Raw genomic sequence first — 19,359 nt, forward strand, 5'->3', positions numbered from 1 at the left:
ATTGCCATTGGGTGGTAGTTGTTTTCCATCTCTTAACTGTCCACAGAGATGGCCTTCAGGGAGGATTATGTGATGATGAAAAAGTATGACTGACTTGGCTTCTGTCCTAGACTGCAGGAGTATTCCAGGAAGATATTTTGTTGGAATGTTTATTTTATTTTAAAAGTTCTGCAAATTAGGCAAGAATTACTTCAGAGTAGGGTTATATGGTAGTACCGTATTTTTCCCTCTATAACACGCAGATTTTTTCTCATAAAAAGGAAGGGGAAATGTCTGTGCGTGTTATTGAGCGAATGTGTGGTCCCTGGAGCCAAATGGCAAAAAAAAATCAGGCAAAAATCAAATCGCGCGTCTCGGAGAAGGGAAACCTGAAAAGAGGAAGTGGCTGCTTTCCTGCATTCTGCCTCGGGGTCTTACTGCCCACCCGCCTCTGTTTCCTTGCTGTGTTTGCTCAAACGGAACAAAGAGCAGGGAAAGCCCCTCCCCTCCAGGCAAGCAGAGGGGAAAGCAGAGTGTCGTCTCTGTGCTCCGGTGCTGCTGAAAACATGCAGGAGGGAGAGAGAGAGAGAGAGAGAGAGAGAGAGAGAGAGAGAGAGAGAGCGCTGGCTGGCTTGGGTGGGTAGGTGAGGGAAAACTTTTGCCTTCCTTTCCTCCCTCCCGTTATACCCCTCTCCTGCATTCTTAGCCAGCTGCTTCTCTGCACACCCCTCTCGTGCTCCTTGTCCATTCTGTATTTTTCCTTCCTTCCCCACTTAAAATGTGGTTAAAAAGCATGGATCCACATGGATCCTCAGGATCTTTGCACTGGGTCACCCCAAATTCACCATCAGATCACATAGCATGTCCATGGCTACAGCCTGCCCCCCAAAAATCACACACGCACTGTTGCCTGGGGCTGCAATGGTGCAAAAATGTGGTTAAAAAGCATGGATCCACATGGATCCTCAGGATCTTTGCATTGGGTCACCCCAAATTCACCATCAGATCACATAGCATGTCCATGGCTACAGCCTGCGCCCCCCCCCAAATCACGCACCCACTGTTGCCTGGGGCTGCAATGGTGCAAAAACGTGGTTACAAAACATGGATCCTCAGGATCTTTGCATTGGGTCACCCCAAATTCACCATCAGAGCACATAGCATGTCCATGGCTACAGCCTGCCCCCCCCCCAAAAATCACACACCCACTGTTGCCTGGGGCTGCAATGGTGCAAAAACGTGGTTACAAAGCATGGATCCACAGGGATTCTCAGGATTTTTGCATTGGGTCACCCCAAATTCACCATCAGATCACATGTCTGTGGCCACAGCATGAAGCACAAAAATGATACATCCACTGTTTCATTCAGAATGTTTTTTCCCTTGTTTTCCTCGTCTAAAAACGATGTGCGTGTTATGGTCAGGTGCGTGTTATCGAGCGAAAAATACGGTAAATGTTATTTTGATCTAATTGAGCCCAGATTGCCCTCTCTTCAGTTATTACATTTTCTGATTCTATAAGTGCAAGACTTGAAGCTGAAAAAACCACCCTGTTAACAACAGTGGAATTGCAGTGTATTTGAAACACACACCATGAGTGGGTCATAAAATTTTATGCCTCAATATACCAAAGTGAAAGTATCTATGGGTCCCTTCATCTCAGTGCATTAGGCATCATGTACCTAATCACAAGCAGGGGGGAAATAGTTACATTAAAAATGGAAACCTTATATGATTTTAATGTAAACTATTCCTACTTGCAGGGTTGTGGAAATCTGAATGCTTGATTGCGTTGTCTGACCTAAGTATCATTTTCTAAATTCTGATAATTTGGGCCACAGTTATAGCTATAGATGCCCAGGTATGAGGATCAGCACTGAAGTGCAGAACAGAAGCCTGCATTATGCAAACTGCAAGTGGGAAATTATTTATCAAGGTGTGGAAAAGATAGGTGCAGTTATTTAGAGCAATTTAGGAGCTGACTAGGCTGGAGAAAGGTAAAATGAGAACTAATCTAGACATTCAGCAATAAGATGGTAAAGTTTGGAGCAGAATGGTGCTAGTTCAGATTGAAGAAGGGGGATACCATTTTTAATGCTCCCTCCAATTGTTCCCATACCCTATTGTAACTGAAATAACTGCAACACATTATCCTCACCCCCTTTACCTCTGCCTCCCCTACATCTGTTGTTTCCCTTGTGTGTCTCAATGCAGAACCCTGGTTAAACACTATCTTGCATAGTTGGCACTATATAAATAGCAGCTTAAGAAACCCCATGACAGAAGAAAACTAGCGTAGCAGCGAGAAGTGCTCTAGTCCTGTTCTCTATATGTTGTGTTATCCTAACTTTTGACTTAAAGAGCTGGGGGTGGGAGGGTTAATGCAGATGGGTGTTCAGAACCCCCCCCCCCCGTAGACTGAAGAGGTACAATCCATTCTACCATATCATCTGTACTTCTTCCTTCTGCATGTAGGAACCTAGCCTGGAAGGTTGATGATGGATGGTAGGGTGTGGGAGCACCATGGAACTGAAAGATATCCAGGAAAGTGGAGATGCCTAAACAGATGCAGGCAGTCTGTGACCTTGAGCAGCTGTTTTAGCCCTGGGCTCATGCATGTCTTGCAAGCAACCGGAGGCTTAGTCCAAGTTTAACGTATTTGGGCCTTCCTCACTAACCTATTCCTCTCTTACATTCTAGGACAAAGAGCCCTGCATAGGAATCAACAATCAAAGCTACATCTGTGAAACAGGCCACTGCTGTGGACAGTCTCAGTGCTGCAATTACTATTATGAACTCTGGTGTAAGTTTCTTGTTTTTATAAACAGAAGTGAAATTCTTTTCATAATCTGAGTCAAGGGCATTTCAGTTTCATCCACTTTTGGCTTTATCCAGAGACAAGGTGTTAGAGCGGGTGATAGGTGTCCTTCCCCAGACTGAAACTGAAAATGATTATGTTGACTCACTTCAGCCAGGCTGCCCTTGCCATGACCTTTGCTAGAGACGCACAGGGGGAGTGTGTGTGTGTCCTTGCTAATTCTCCAGTCAACCAGTGTACCTTTCTGCACCACCTGTCAGGTTTAGGGGTGTGTGATTTCCTACCCCAGGGGGATGACCCTGTCTGGTGCCTCAAGTTTCTATTCTGTCTCACATGTTATTTAATATCTGCGTGAAATTACTGGGAGAGGTTGTGCAAGGTTTAGCTGATGTCAACAGGATGCCCACTTTCTTCTTGGATTCGGGTGAGGCAGCAGAGTTCTTGAACAGGTGTCTGGAGCTAGTAATGGGTGAGGGCCAGTAAAATGAAGCTCAAGTCAGAGATGTTCATGGCTGGTGGGCCTATCAAGTTGGAGTAGATGTACAACCTTTTCTGGATGAAGTTGTGCTCTATCAACACATGGGGTTCATGGTTTAGGTGTATTCCTTGAGCCAGCATTGCTGCTTGATAATCAGGTGATGACCATGGCAAGAATTCTCTCTTTCCAACGATGTGACATGTGCCAGCTATTTACAGTTCTGCAAGATTGACACTTAGCCTCCATCATTCATTCTTTGGGAACCCCTGTTTTAAATTATTTACAATGAGGGTTTGCCTTTGACTGGGGCTGATGGGAGTTGTAATCCAATGCTTGGGGGGGCACCAGGTTGGGAAAGGCTGGGGGAAGCACCCAGCTTAATCAGCTGACAGGAAGTGTGTTTTGTCTTCCTGAAAATGTAATGTTTTAGCACATTGAGCACAGGATTAAGCACCAAAGTAGATTTTAGAAAGTGAACAATTCTTGTCGCCATTCTTGGTACCCTAGCACTGAAAGCTCCCTTCCTTTTCATAGGTCTTGCTGTTGATTTTAACTTTATTTACCACTTTAACTTGTGGGAAGGAGTCATGGGTTGAAACAGAGAATCTCTCTTCACCTGACATGCTTCATGAAACATGTTTTAGCTGTTGGGAGTGGTTACAGTCAACAGAGTTTTCCCCTTTTGAAGAGCAAAGCTGATGGGAAACCGAATCCGTGGTGTTTGTTATGGGGTGGAGTGAAGAGTAAAATACATGATATGTCAAGCAGGTGGATTGGGTTTAAAGCTAGATGGTGCTAGCTAGATCCAAGCTCAATTTTGTTTTAAGATGAAGCGGGCATTGAAATATCTTGTTGCCAAAATCTATTGCTAAAACTCTTGAACACTTTGTATTGACAACTAAAAATTAATAAAATAAACAATTTTTCTTTCTATGAGCAGGGCACATGGGGGACAGTGGGCAAAAAGCCCTTTTGTGCTTGCACTGGCTTCCACTAAGTAGCAGGGCTCATTAGTTGGCTCCAGCCCAATCTTTGTATCTGATTTTCTTGTCTTGTGTCTTTTTCTGAACTTGATGTCTTGGTATGGCGTAGGTTTTCCGTTTGATACTGCTGTTGAATAGTTTAGTCTGAAATGGAAAATACTGGGGTGCGGGGGAATCTATTCCTTGTTCATGTTTGAGCGAAATTCCATGTGACTTCCCTTCCTAACTAAATTTATAGCAGTTACAAAAAGATGCACATCTGGTAAAACTATATTGTTCAGTACCATGCAGGAAAAGTCATCCAAGTGGGAAGGTGGTTCTGTTTTGCCTTCTGCTGTTTTGCATTTTGTGATAATCTGCTGTAGAAATATTCATTCTGTCAAATCTGGGGCATGTTAATCAGTTTGAAAAGTACCAATTGGCCCACTCTTGCCCTAGACCCTGCATCCTTCCTAACTCACTGGGCTACCTGCCTCACTGATTCCCCTCTCCACTGTGTTCATACACAGAAATTCTTCCCCTGCTAACCGTCATTGATTGACTGATTATTTGTTTATTAATTTACACCCTGCCCTTCCTCACAAAGGAGCACAATGGCAAGTGGTAAAACAACAAAACATCATAAAAACAATTCCAATACAGATGTAGACCGAGGGAAATCTCAACTTTAAAAGGCTTGTGGAAAGAGGAAGGTCTTCAGGTGGTGCTGAAAACACATCAGAGATGGCACTTGTCTAATATTAAAGCAGTTTGAGCATTTAACTTGAGGAGAAAAGGTTGTGCCTACTTTGGGGTGTATTTATCTAAAAGAAAACAAAAATCTGTGCTTATCTTGTCCTGCTTACAGGTTACTTCCTCCTTTTGGAGGTAAGTGGGAAAAGGAAGGCAGTTTCCAGTTCACTTAAGCAAGTAGCTTTTTGGACTTTTTATAACCTTGCTTGGAAGTTCCAACAGAAACTAGCCAGAGAAGAAACTACCCAGCTTAAATGTTTCTTTGTTTTATAATTTATTTTTCTCTTGCTCTGACCTTCACACGTTCTCTTGATATTTATTCAGCTTATTTATGTAATAAGTCTGTCCACAGGAATTAAAGGTTGCATTCTAGCTTCATAAAATAGGCTGCCCAGATTTCTTGGTTTTATGCTTTCTTGGAAAAGGCTGTATGCCCAGATCAGCAAGGGAAATCCAGAATTCTGGCTGGGTCAGACACATAACTTCCTCATAGCGGATGCTTTTTTCCCTTTCTCTTTCCCTTTTTTCTTTTTCTTTTTGAGTGTTCAGTATACCTAGAAGACTCCTGATGGTGGCCGTTGTTTAAAAATAGTCCCTGCTAATTGACAAGTCACTGTCCTTGTTTAAACATAATGCTAAACCAGCTCATGTAGAACTCACACCACTGTTCCTACCCAGCATGGCTACAAGGAAGAATTCAAAGATTTTGCTTCTGTTTTAGATTAAACACATCTTGTTGTGATATCTGAATCTGAACCAACTATAATTAATCTTAACAATGGTATATTGAAACAAGCTAACTTAGAGCAGTAGTTTAGGAACCTGGCTTGTTTAAATAAACTATAGCTGACATTAACCACCTTTTTTAGGGAGAGAGATGTTTTAATGTAATTTAAAATTTAACAGAATACAAAAAAAGAAAAAAATACAGTTAATGTCCTTTGTATGCATTCACAAAACAAAGATTCAGAAATTGTCTGTGGACAAATGCCAGCTCTCTCGGCCTGAAGCAAGATGAGCACCACACCCCATAGTCGCCTTTGACTGGACTTAACCATCCAGGGGTCCTTTCCCTTTCCCTTTTACCTTTCCAATGAGAGCACACCTCATTCAGTTAAAAGCCATATCCCTGGGAGAAATGTACCAAACCCAAGAAAACATGTCTTTTGTTGATTCCCATTATTAAATCAATTGGGCGTTGCTGATTTAGGATACCTCATCCCCAGCATGCACAGTTAATTATTTGCAGAATCTTTTACTGTCACAGAATTCTGTGGAAAATCGTGATTTAATGCATCACATTAACCCTTGTTGAATCTAGATAAAGTTTCAAGCAGGGATTCAAGGAGTCCAGTATTTTCCCTAGCTGTGAGGTTTAGGTGTTTACTGCTGAGGATTCTGTGTTCAAGCCAGCAGTGTTATTAGAGAAAAAAGGAACAGTATTGAAATGCTGCTGTTGGTTTCCCCAACCATTGCACAACATAAATACCAGTGTTGACCAGCCTTTGCCAGGCTGCTACCCTTCAGGTGTTTTGGTGTACAACTCTTATCAATGTCAGTCAGCACAGCTTGCAAAATATCTGGAGGGCATGAGCTTAGCAGAAGATGGTATTGACTCTCCCAGGAAAACTGTTTAATAAAGTGTCCACCTTTCTCATACAGTCTCCAATGTGGGCTTCTGTTCCTGGTAACACTTGAGAAACTGAGGTACATCAGAGCTGAAGCATTGGCTTGCTCTTTGAGAGGAAACTATATACAGCCCTTCCTCCACCAAGAACACTGATAATATTTAGCGTTTATTAAGTGTTTCAGAGTATTCAAAGCTCTTCATGATAGATAATCTTAGCTGTCTTTGCAACAACATTGTAAGAGGTAGGCCAGCGTTATTTCCCCCATGTTTTAAAGTGGGCTGGGAGTGGTTTGCATAAGGCAGGGGTGGGGTACTTAGGCCTGTTGGGCATCCCCATTTCGCCCATGAGACTTCTGAAAACTGACAGTCAGCTGATTGTCAAGGGCTTCTGTGGATCTATCAAAGTGCTCCCTAAGATAGTGCTTCAGAAGGGGCTTCTGCAAGACCCTTGTAAGCAACGAAGCTACCTGATGTCATGGTCATTTCTGGTGACTGACAGGTGGCATACTCCACCCACCTGTCAAACTTGGCCTGTGAAGGGTCGAGGAGATAATACTCCTGTCCACCAGTCAAATCCAGTTCTCCATCCATGCCCTAAGGCCATAATTAGCTGCGTACATTTCTACCTCAGTTGCTTAGCTTAAGAAGGCTGCCTGCAGTTCAGCAGCTAATTGCCGAGGGGAGATTTGAACCAGGAGATTTGAACCAGGACCTTTCGCAGCTCAGTTCCAAGCACAGGCTCTTAGTAGCTGCCCCACACTTCCTCTACACTAATTCTCAAAAATGTCCTATTTTACCTTCTTTTGGGTCAGATAGCCTGAAGCTAAGGCCATCACCTAGCATGCTTCTAAGGCAGGCAGAGAAATGATTTGCTACATGTTTTGGCTTAGCTGCAATGAGGTTTCCTGCCAATAAAGCAGTGGCATCTACCCAAGTTTACTGTGAACTCTAGGGCAGACTATTCTGTTCCTGCTCTTGAACGCTAAAGGGGAAAACATGTTTTCCCGTTTTGCAAGAGTAAAAGGCACTTTCCTTTGTGAGATCTTTGCTTGGATTCTTGCCACCGGGGAAACATAGAAATATATCCTTCTGGTTGTTGTATCCCCAAGGATCTATAGGACAATTACACATGCAGTTTTGAGCATCATAGACCTTCCCCTGGTCTCCTCAAGAAAGGAGGTATTGTATTACAGTAAAGGCTGAAAAATTCTCATTGACAGTATTGGGAGAAATCACAAAAACTAGGTGGGGATTTGAGACATGGCTTGAGCCCCTGCCTGCCTCCAAATTGCTGCTCAATTGCTCTCCTCCTCACACAGCCTTCCTCCATGTTCCCACCTTGCCCTCCTTCTAGCCTTTCTAAAAAAAAATAATGAATTCTGAACTCACTGGAATCCTTCATCTTGGAAGCAGAGCAAGCTGTGCAAAATAAATGTAATACAAAGAAGTGCTAAATTTCTATTATCTAATTCTGAGCATACCAGATGAATTATTTTTCCATAATTTGGCTGTTGTTGTTTTGTTGAGATCAGATACATAGCCCTGGCTTACTGGTTCCTAAAGCTGACAATATTTTCTGTGTTTGCCAAGGAAGTAAACTCCAACCCAAGGCAGCACTTTATTTGTACTTGCAGTCCAAAAGAGTGGAAACCATTTTAGTATCTTCCAGGACCAAGTTATATGGTTGTTGCTAAGGCCTAATGCTACTCCATGTCCAGAGATGACTAGAGCAATGGCAGCTTTCTGTTTCTGCCATTAGTTCAGGCGGCCTTTAACACTAGTCCGTCCGTCCACCCCCCCCCCAAATCTATGGGCTTTGCACTGTTGCCTTAACATGGAATTGAGAAGGAAAGTAGTGAATGAAAGTGCTATCAACTGGTATAGGGGTTTTGTGCAACTCTTGCTGATTTGGGCTTGCCACTGGCACTAACCCTGCTAGATTATCTAGTTGAGATTCCTGCATTTCAGGAGGGTGGACTAGATGGTCCACTTGGATCCCTTCCAACTCTACAATTCTATGATGTTTGAACTAGCAGGTTTCAGTACAGAGATTAGCTCAACCTCCATGTGGGTAGCAAGTGGGAACATTTACCAAAAAAACACACCCAGCATCCCACTGTTTGGAAACACCCTAAGATTGGAAATTGATGGGCAGGGATGATAGAAGTTGTAGTCCAGCTACCTTTGTTGTATATTGTCTTCAGTGGTTTTGATGCTTTTTAATTTGCAAAGTTTCTTGGCAACACAGGTCCTTGAGTTTTTTCCTCTTGATAAGCTAAGCATTTTCTCATTGCCTCACTGCCAGCTGACTGCTGTATTCTCCAGAGACCCTACTGTTAGCATTGTGCAATATCTGCATCCAACCATTCTCAGAAACTTGGAGATACTTTTTTTTTTTAAGATTTAGCAATTCAACAAATAGGAAATCTTGCTGACTGGACAATAGTCATCAGGTGTCTTTTAGTTTAGAAACATCCATGTTAGGATACTGTATTAATCTTTATTAGAGACATTTATACACCAACTGTTAACTAAGGGCAGACTAGAAATGTGACCGTTTTGTTATACAGTCAGTTCAGAATGCTGCACATTTCTTAAGATCTGGGATTCCATAGTAGCCATGATTATAGCATTGAAGAAATGAACCTATGCTGCCAATTCTCGAAGTAGACCAGTATAAAGTAAGCAGCACATAAGCGGCACACATGATTACAGCATGGCAAACAGGCAGTGTTCTTAGGGTGGTGTTAGGAAAAGTTATTGCACACTTTAATGACAATGTATTTTAATGATGTTGTGTAATTGGTATTTATATATTGTAAAGTACTTAGAAGCCCGTTTGGCACTGTTGTATGTTAATTAATAAAAGTAAATTCAATTGTTAAACAATACACAACATATTCAGGTATTTAGTGTAGGGCTGTGGTCTGGGAGTTTCCAAATTTCTCCTGCATCATACTAGCAAAGTTTTTTTTACAACATTGCCTCAGATTCCTCTCTTCTGTATTGTGAATGAAACCAATGTTTGAAAGTGCACACAAAGGTGGAACAATATAACATGTGGAAAGAGTTGAGAGGCTTGTTTCAGTTTGTGCAAATGATCAATTTTAGTTTCTCAAGTTAATGAAGCATGTCTGATTAGATAAATAAACTTTGAGTTATGCTGTTTTTTCAATAGATATCTTATTTAGGTAGGTAGACCAGGATATAAATTTTAAAAGGGTGAGTAAATTTGACTATCTTCAGTTACTGTGACCCTTGCAATGAAGTGAAACAGTACCTATTTTAAAGTGTAACATCAATATGTCTTTAAAAAAAGAGAGTAGCAAGTTATTGCTTCTCAGTTCCAATATAGCAGGGATGTAGTCTTCAAACATCATCCCTCTCCACTGGCCGTGTTGGCTGGAGCTGATGTAAGTTGGAGTCTAACAACATCTGGAATCTTGCAAGTTTCCCATCCCTGCAACATATAGGCACGTTTATTTTCTGAATGTTTTTATAAAAAATATTTATTTTGTTTCTGCATGGTGCTGTTTATAAGTTGATATAGTAAAACTTGAAAATGGAATCCATCAGCATTGTAGCAAAGAAAAGGAACTTTCTTCCCAACGAAAATATACTTCGGCTGCAATTCTGTGCACATTTACATGGGATTACTGTGTCCCACTGAACACAGTGAGACTTTCATCCAAATAAATATGCACAGCATTTTGCTACATAGCATCTTAAGTACAGCAGCTTGCAGAGCTATCTCTAAAATCAGTTATATTTAAAACATTCTAATAAAACGAAAGCATGTGTAAATTTCATAAATATACCCAACAGTACACAACAGTACCTCTTGGGTGCTATGTAATATGTTTAGGTTTGGTAAAAGTGTATTGCATATATTTCAATTTCCATAAAATATAAATGTTTGCTTTTTGTATTATATTGTTTAGAAGATTGGTGGTTCTTCTTCATGCCTCCAAAATGTTTGGACACTTTACATCTCTGGGCGGGGCTATTCATTTTGTAAGTCAGCCGTCCACCAGGTATCTTTTGGACTGCAATCCACCTGCTCCCAGCTGCCATGGCTGTACTGGCAGGAGCTAATGAAAATTGTCAGTCCAAAACACCTGGAGGGCAGTTGGTTCAGAAAGGCTGCTTCAAAGGAAGGTGCTTCTGACCTTTAAAACAGATTTCAGTCCTGCATTGGTAAAAGCTGAGAATGCTTCCAATATACGAGGGAAGAAAACAGTTGGAGCAGATGGGAAGAAATGGTCAGGGGTCTTAGAGAGACAAGCATGCAGCCACTATTCTGAGATTTGTGCCACCCTTTAAATACTTTTTATATCTTGCTATCAAAGCATATGTTAAAATTAAGCAGTCTTCATGTGTTACATTTTCCAACATGGAGCTCAGGGCCATATTCAGCAATGTAGTTCTACTAGTGGGAGCCAGCAGAAGGGCTCCTGCTAGCTCAATAGGGCTTCCCCATCTCCCCTTACCCCTCCCCCCCAAACAACACACAGCGGGAGGAGAGAGAAGGTCATTTTGTTGTGCAAGCAGAAATGCTTGCACTGACAAAACACTTGTTTTAGCAGGACGTTGAATTATTCAGTCTCCAAGTTGGAAAAAGAAATGAGTTGCAAATAAGCATAGGCTGAGGGTATCCCTATCTTGATCCACTTAGATTGTGGACTCCGCTATACAGCTGCAAATAAAATGTTTTAGATTTGTTGTAAAGTGCAATATACAAATGTGACACTATATGGCAACAGTGAGCTATGCCAAATTCAATGTATTTTTCAAAACTTTTTTTTAAAAAGCATTTTCACAGTGTTTTTTAATATGTGTGTAGATTCCACCATGGTCAAAAAGACGCATTGGTTACATTATCCCAGTAAACAAATAAAACAGTTCTTTTTTAATGGACTTGTACACTCTGTTAAGCCTGAAAAAAACCCCAGTAGCTTTTTTAAGATTTTTTTTAATTTTCCAATAAAAACAAATTTATAACATTATTAAACATCAAAAACTCATCCACATCTTTTTTTCTTTTAGACTTCCATCAACATGTCTGATAATTTTCCGTAATTATCACAAATCTTCACATTTCTTAATTTATATTGCACTATATATATCTTATCTTACCATGTTGTTTAAACAATATTTCTACCAAATCTTCTTACAGAGCTTCTTGAAAACTTACAAACGTTATATCATTATCACAAATATTTTTAATATATTCTGTAAATTTACTCCAGTCCTCAGTGAATCTTTGGTCTCGTCGGTTGCAAATCCTCCCTGTCAATCTGTCCAGTTCCGCACAATCCATTAATTTCGATCTCCATTCTTCAATCGTAGGCATTTCTTCTTGTTTCCATTTCTGGGCCAAAAGAGTTCTGGCTGCTGTTACTGCATACAGAAATACTTTCTGATCGTTCCTTTTTATTTCACCACCTAATATTCCTAATAGAAATGCTTCTGGTTTTTTAACAAATGTATATTTCAGTATTTTCTTTATCTCATTATATATCATTTCCCAGAAGCACTTCATTTTTTTACATTCCCACCACATATGATAAAATTCAGTAGCTTTTGGCAGGCTAAATCTGGGATATGAAAGCAGCTCCTGTACCTGTAAAATGTGTTATATGCACACGTTGATACATGTATTTTCAACTGTATATATTATACAGGTGCAGACACAAAGCAGCTAGGTCAACAGTGTCCTGATGAGTATAAACTCAGGGGCAAATGTGTGTTTGATGCTGTGTACTATCTGAAGTAGTCCTGCAAACTAAATGAAAGGAGAGAGAGACAGAAGCCTTTGGTACTGAAAAAACATGTAGAATTTTAATAAAATGGCATAATGCCTTACATGTTTCCTTGGGGCAAAAGAAAAATATCATTTTAATTAGGAATGTAAGGTCTACTTACCTTTTTATTATTAAAGTCTCCAGCTTGCGAGGAGACCCTCCCTGGAGCCCAAAAGGGATGTCCTCTTTGGGCTCTGGGGAGGGTCTCCTCACCAGCCAGAGTTGCAGCTATTGCTGCTGCGCTTTCCCGCATATCAGCTGTTAGCCAGAAAACCCCACTGTGGCTCTAGCTTGCAAGGAGATTTGCCCTAGAGCTCGAAGAGGACATCCTCTTTGGTCTCTGGGGAAGGTCTGCTCATGACCTGGAGGTGCAGCGGGGTGCTCCCCATTTGTGCACATTTCACCTATGTCCAGGGGGCCAGAATTTAACCCCTGCATAAATGGGGATTCGTCTGTCTACTTAAGCATACGGTTGCAGCTTTCCTGTTAAGAGTGTGGTAGCTTCTAGGTTATCAAGTTGTCAGTGCAAAGCAACTGCGCAACACAGAACTCACACCTGCATTTAGGTGGTTTGTCAATGACTGACTCAGATCTCAAAATGGTACCTCCTTGTGTCTGCTGGGGTTCAAGTGCTTTGGTTCATAGGACCAGTCAGATGTAGAACTATGCAGTAGTCTAACAGACAAATGTCCTTATAGCGCCTTAAAGATAAATCAGTTAATTTTTACATATATTAAGCAAATCGGGCACATTTCCTCAGACACAGACTTATTCAAAATATTCCAGTCATCACGGGGAGCATGTGTGGGGCACAGTACATGTGGGAATTGGTTTGTAAGGTGCCATGGGTTTCCTTTTTTATGTTCTTAGCTGCAGCAGAGTAGTTCAGCTGCTAATCTGGGATCTGGGATTGCCGGGAGACGAAGGCAAAATAAAACAGCACTTTCAACAGTAGTTGGGATTCAGCACTGCTTTCTCGCACCAAACTGCTGTTCCCATTTCACACGTTTCTGGCTTTGCACTCAAAACTGACAGTTTCAACATTTATTTGTTGCCTTTTAATGTTACCATTGTTTTACTTGCATAGTAGAGTGATCATCACTGTATCTTGTGGGAGTGAGTTCTGTAAATTAAGTATACATTGTGTGAAGAAGTGAATCTGTCAGTCAATTTTATTGGATGACCCAAGTTCTGGAGAAAAACATATACCTGCACACTTTTTCCACACCATGTATCCCTTTAAAAACCTCCTATGCCCCCCACTTCCTAAACTAGAACTATTTTTTTTTCCAAAGAGAAGACACGAAAACACTCAAGGATGGTGTGAACTACAGCCAGTGAGGGACGTGGCCTATGAAGGGTCTCAAGGGCCACATTTGACCTGTGGGCCTGAGCTTCCTAACTTCTGAAGCATATATCGGAGATTAGGGTGAGATCTCCTGAGTCTGTGTCTCTGAAAAGTGCCTCTCATATCCTGTTACGGTGACCTGTGCCAAGATTGGCAGTAGGTGCACACTTGTTTCAAAAGGGCACCTCAGTGCCTTCATAGTTTTGAAACCTCTTTCTCCTGAAGAAGAAACACTCTTAGTAAAATTCCTCTTCTCTCCCCCCTCCCGCCTTTTTTATTCTTGATTTTTCCATAGGGTTCTGGCTAGTATGGACGATCATCATCATACTGAGTTGCTGCTGTGTCTGCCATCATCGGCGCGCCAAACACAGACTTCAGGCACAACAACGGCAGCATGAGATTAACCTGATTGCCTATCGTGAAGCTCATAACTACTCCACCCTGCCATTTTATTTCCGTATGTACTGCATGCAAGGAGCAAGCTGCCTTTCAAAGAGCAAAGAGCAAGATGTTGGCATATTGGGTGGGGGTCATGGACGCAACAGAGATTCACAGCAAAGATGGTGGGGATGGGTGCAGAGATGTCTGCTGGTGGCTGGAGAGGACCATGTAGTATACTGCAGTATGTTGGGAGACTTCACACGGTCCTTCTTGTCACCTTGGCTACACAAGCTTGAAGCGCAATCACAGATAACTCTGTGACAAGTGTGGGCATAATCTAAATCTTGTGAATAAATTTCTGGGTCACAGAGAGAGAAAGAGAGAGATTTGAATTCGTTTCCCTCTGAACATTGTAGAGCAGCGCTTTACTCGGACTTGTTTTCCAGTTCTAGTGGTTGGTTAGACTGTCATAAAAGGAGGAACTAGATTGACAGATTTCTTCACGTTTTAATCTACGCAGTGGCAGCAGCAGTGACAAGGCTGAGATTTTTTTTAAAAAACTTCCCACACCTTTTCCTCTGCAGCTGACACAACATGAGTGTCTCTAAGAAAGAGGCACCACAGAATAGCTAATATGGTGGTGTGGCAGAGGGGCATCACACCCAAGGTCTCTTGTCAAGAATAAATGTAATGATGAGTGATGCTACTTCATTTTGCCCATGTCAATTTTAATTAATACTTTATTACTTTAAAACAAAAAAACAAAACAAAAACATTAGCCACCCAGTAGAAGGCAATGGAAGAAGAAGAAGAGTTTGGATTTGATATCCCGCTTTATCACTACCCGAAGGAGTCTCAAAGCGGCTAACATTCTCCTTTCCCTTCCTCCCCCACAATAGACACCCTGTGAGGTGAGTGGGGCTGAGAGACTTCAGAGAAGTGTGACTGGCCCAAGGTCACCCAGAGTAGGATACCTGAGAAAATGCTACATAGAGGAGAGGGAACCATCTCTCTCCCTCTCTCTCTCTCTCTCTCTCTCTCTCTCTCTCTCTCTCTCTGTCTCTCTCTCTCTCTCCTTTTGCACAAAATCAGGGGGAAGACAATTTAAATCAGCTCCCAGTTGACTCTGGGATGTAATATTCCTTAATTTCATAGGTTTCTCTGAATGCTACACAGTGCTTTGCCTTAGTTTCTTCCAGCTGTAACATATGGAAAATCGACTGCTTCCTTAGCCAAATCAGGATGGAATTTTTATTATTATTAATATAATTTGTTGAAGTTAAGTCCAAAGTGTTGTTAAATTACTTTCAATTGTGTTTTCTGACAACATTTATAAAGTTGGAACCATTTAGGTAATCTAGAGGTTAACTTGTCCTCCCTGCCTCCCCCATTTAGGATTTTTGCCAAATTATTTACTACCTCCCTATGAGGAAGTGGTGAACCGACCTCCGACCCCTCCCCCACCATATAGTGCCTTACATCAGCAGTGCGTTCCACCTGGCGGCAGCAATGCAGCACCAGATACAAGAAACCTACAGCCAGCCCAGACAGGCTCTCTGTCAGGAGCAGGAAGCAATAATGGAAACACAGACAGCACTGCCTCCTCCAGCACCGGGAACCCCGAATCGTCCACCCTGCTAGCTGAGCGATCAACCACCAAAGCAACAAGTGGCGAGCGAAGGAACTCCAGCAGTGGGGCAGAGTTGGAAGAGACGGCCAACCACGCGCCCTGTTCCGACAAGGAGTCAGAGTGCAAGGAGGAACTGCTTAAGGATTACAACTCGGAAAGCTTAGACCACAACAACGCCTTCTCCGATGCTAAAGACAAGACGCCGGGCAGACACCGAAGGTTCACTGGTGACTCGGGCATTGAAATCTGCATCTGCAACCAGGGCCACCACGATGGTGATCTCAAGGAGTTGGATGGGTTCATTGATGATGGGCCCATGGACTTCTGCGATAGCTGCAGTGGCCACCCTCCCCATGGAGATGAGGAAGAAGGGCTTTTCAATGCCCCGGATGAGCAGCATCAAGAGCACAGCCACCACCACCTCCCCCGGCAGCCTGTTTGTGTGCTCCTGAACACCATAAACGAACAGGACTCGCCAAACTCTCATGCCAATACCTCCCCCAGCTAAAATAAGCAAAGCGAGAAGGGATATTCTACAAAAGGATAAACATGACTTCAGCCAAAAACAAGTTGGTTCAGCTTTTTCTTCAGATGTAACTTTGGGAATAACCCCAAAATAATAGGTATGGAGGAAGGGGCAGAAGCTTCTGGGCCTTCCCTGCCTCCTGCCCCCCCCTTTAATTGCCTCCATCTGGTTAGGGTTTAGGATTAAGAGTGAGATCATTTTTATACATATAACAAACGAGAGAAAAACTTTTCCTATTGCTGATTTTGGTGACGGTTTACTTGGTTGGTTGTTTTCTTAGAGGTTTTCAATACCTGCTTTATTTTATTATCAGAAAGACTTAACTTGACCCTGTGAGAACAAGGAGTGCTCATGTATCTCTTCCCCCTCCCTCCTCTTTCCCAGGCGTCTTCCCAGAAGCCAGTGGCATTTGATGGCGCTGGCGGTTTGCCTAGTCAGTGCCATTAAGGGGTTAAAATGAAACCCCAGAGAGATGTGGGTGGGCTTTGGGGTTTTTTTCCTGAATTGATACAGTGCTGTACTCTCTGGTGCATTGTTGGTTAGAGCAACCTGTAGGAATTTCCCCCCCTCTTGAAGCTGGTGACTATAAAGGACCAGTTTCTTCCAGAAAAAAGCAAACTGCTAGCCTGAAACATAGCAGTTTATGCAAAAAACGGGTTGTGGATGGTGACTTTAATTTTATTTTTATTTGGGGGAAAAAGAAAGGCAAATGTATTCCTTTAGTTGATGACTATGAGTTGAGACTCCTGGCAGAGGACCTGCCTTTTTCCAGTACTGTGGTCTCTAAATCTCATTCAATAGGTGTGCTACAATGCAACAGAACAGGGACTTTGCAACTTTAGGCCAGCACGCTAGTTAAAATGACAAAACCAAACAAAACCAAACACACACAACAGGGCTGTCTTTTTGGCCAGCGTGCCTTCAGGTTTCAGCGATGCTTGTTGAACAAATGGAGGCAAGAACTCCATCCACTGCAAAAGGATAACTTGCAGCTTCAATGTGGAAGACCTGTGCAGTATTTTTCTTTTTTCTTTCTTTCTTTTTTAGTCCACAAGTTTAGCATGATCCTAATGGTGACCACTTAAAAGGATAGAGTGTCTGTGTTTCTCTCTTTTGATAGCGGCAACAGGCTACTGTATAACGTCTGTGAGTGTGTATGTGTGTCTGACTGCAGTACATGCATGTGTGTTTCCTACTGGTGATACGAAACTTGCTGCTGTAAGACTGCAAAAACAAAACAGAAAAGACTGTTGCTTTGCTTTAAACAAACAGTGGAGCTTTTGTTAGTAACAACCCCAAGGGGGAAGGAAAAGAAACAAACTGAAGCAGCTGAAACTAACATTCCCTGGAGCGTTCCTGTGGAAGAGTGCAAGCCTTGGTTTCTATATTAGGTGTGATAGAGATTTGTTTTCCCATTTCTTTAATTACGGTTGTCTGGGTCATTTATGTCATAAAATAGACTTTCAGATTTGATTGCTTGAAACCAAAATCAGTTTGAAATACGATGTAAGCCCAAATATAATGCCTTTTTTCTGATAATCCATGGACTGTGTCTCATTTTGTTTGGGGAAAGATAGAGCAGTTGAGATATATCATAATGAAAGAAGAGGGTTGGGGCTTTATTTTTTTGCACTTCAAAGTGAACTTAACTCAGAATTATACGATTAACACGGGGTTGGTGAGAGCACATCTTTATGTTTCACTGTATAGAAGGGAGGTGTTGGTGCATCTGCATTTCCATGTGATAATGCAAATAGGAAGGCAGTCTTGCTCCTCTCCACTGACTTCCTTCAAATATCGCCTATACCACAGGTAGGGAATCTGCGACCCTTCAGATGTTACTGGACTAGTAAGTCACATCGTCCTTGATCATTGGCCATTCTGGTTGGAGCTGATGGGACTTGGAGTTCAACAACATCTGGAAGGCTACAGGTTCCCCAGCCCATGACCTGCCAAGGCAAGGTGACTAGCTCCCTGCAGAAGATATTAGGGTATGCTTAAAGGGCAGCAACAATCCTGTAAAGACTCCAAGTCACCCAGTGATCTTCATGACTGAGGAGGGATCTGAACCCAAGTGAAGTTCAGATCATGCTATCCATGACATCACACATTTAGATTTTCTGCTACCCAAATGTCCTGAGCCATCTCTGCCTACATAAAAAGAGCAAATTATTTGAGCAGAGCACTATCCTAGTAGCTCAGGGGAAAGGTGAATATATTACTGTGCATGTTTACTGCAGACAACAGCCTACAGCAGACCAAAGCCTGATAACCACTAAAATCATCACAGTAAGGGGGATGACAGCTCCTAGGGACTTAAAGTGGAATCAAACCCCTTTGTCCCGAGTCCTCATCTCTCCTGAGTTTGAACCCCTCTCACAAAACCAACTTCTACTTCGTGGAATTCAGCTCACTTTCAGATGTGGGAAAACCTCACTCTGTATCTGCAATCCAGTTGGCACCTTTCTGCATGCCAGATGGGACAATGAGGCTTTAATTTGATTCTGTTCTTCAGTTGGTATTTGTGTTGCTTTTGATGTTTTCAAAGCACATGCAGGAGCTGGGTGGAACGTTGAGCACTTACAAATTGTGGTTGGGGTTTTGAGACACATCTTACCTTGCTGCTGGGTCAAGACACTCCTCAATGGACTTAAAACCTTGGGAACCCCACACATTTCCTTATGCTTACATCTGCAGCACAAGGATGGTTTCAGATTTTATAGAGCTAGTACATGTGTTCCAAAGCAGATTCAATATGTGCTCAAAGCTTTCCATGGGGCACAAACAGAGAAATGTCAGTTCCATGTTAAAACAGAAAAATGAAACTTCCCGAAACTCTCTTCATTGCGTATTCAAACCCTGCACTATCAAACTGCTGCAAACACCAGATTCTTTGCCCAGGAAACCCACTTTCTGCACTCAAATTACATGGTGGAAATAAAAAAAAAAAAGTATGTTTATAGTTCCATCAAGTTGCTGTGTTGTTCCATGTGTCAGAGCTATGACCAGGTTCCAATCCAGACCGGGGTTTGTTTTATCTAGCTGAGGTT

At 42.1% G+C, this 19,359-nt stretch overlaps 1 protein-coding gene across 4 annotated transcripts in view; it reads left to right on the top strand.

Annotated features, from left to right (window-relative positions):
- WBP1L (WW domain binding protein 1 like) overlaps window positions 1-17,848 on the top strand; it is a 53,908-nt gene extending 36,060 nt beyond the window's left edge. For all 4 annotated transcript variants that reach the window (XM_083616461.1, XM_083616458.1, XM_083616459.1 and 1 more), the window contains exons 2-4: window positions 2,680-2,782; window positions 14,068-14,229; window positions 15,549-17,848. In XM_083616461.1, the coding sequence (XP_083472587.1) occupies window positions 2,680-2,782; window positions 14,068-14,229; window positions 15,549-16,291 (1,008 nt within the window). In that variant the 3' untranslated portion in view covers window positions 16,292-17,848. The remainder of the gene's footprint in view (window positions 1-2,679; window positions 2,783-14,067; window positions 14,230-15,548) is intronic.
- The last annotated feature ends 1,511 nt before the right edge of the window (window positions 17,849-19,359 follow it).

The sequence above is a fragment of the Podarcis filfolensis genome (assembly GCF_964270895.1).
Source record: "Podarcis filfolensis genome assembly, chromosome: 5".
NCBI classification, from domain to species: domain Eukaryota; kingdom Metazoa; phylum Chordata; class Lepidosauria; order Squamata; family Lacertidae; genus Podarcis; species Podarcis filfolensis.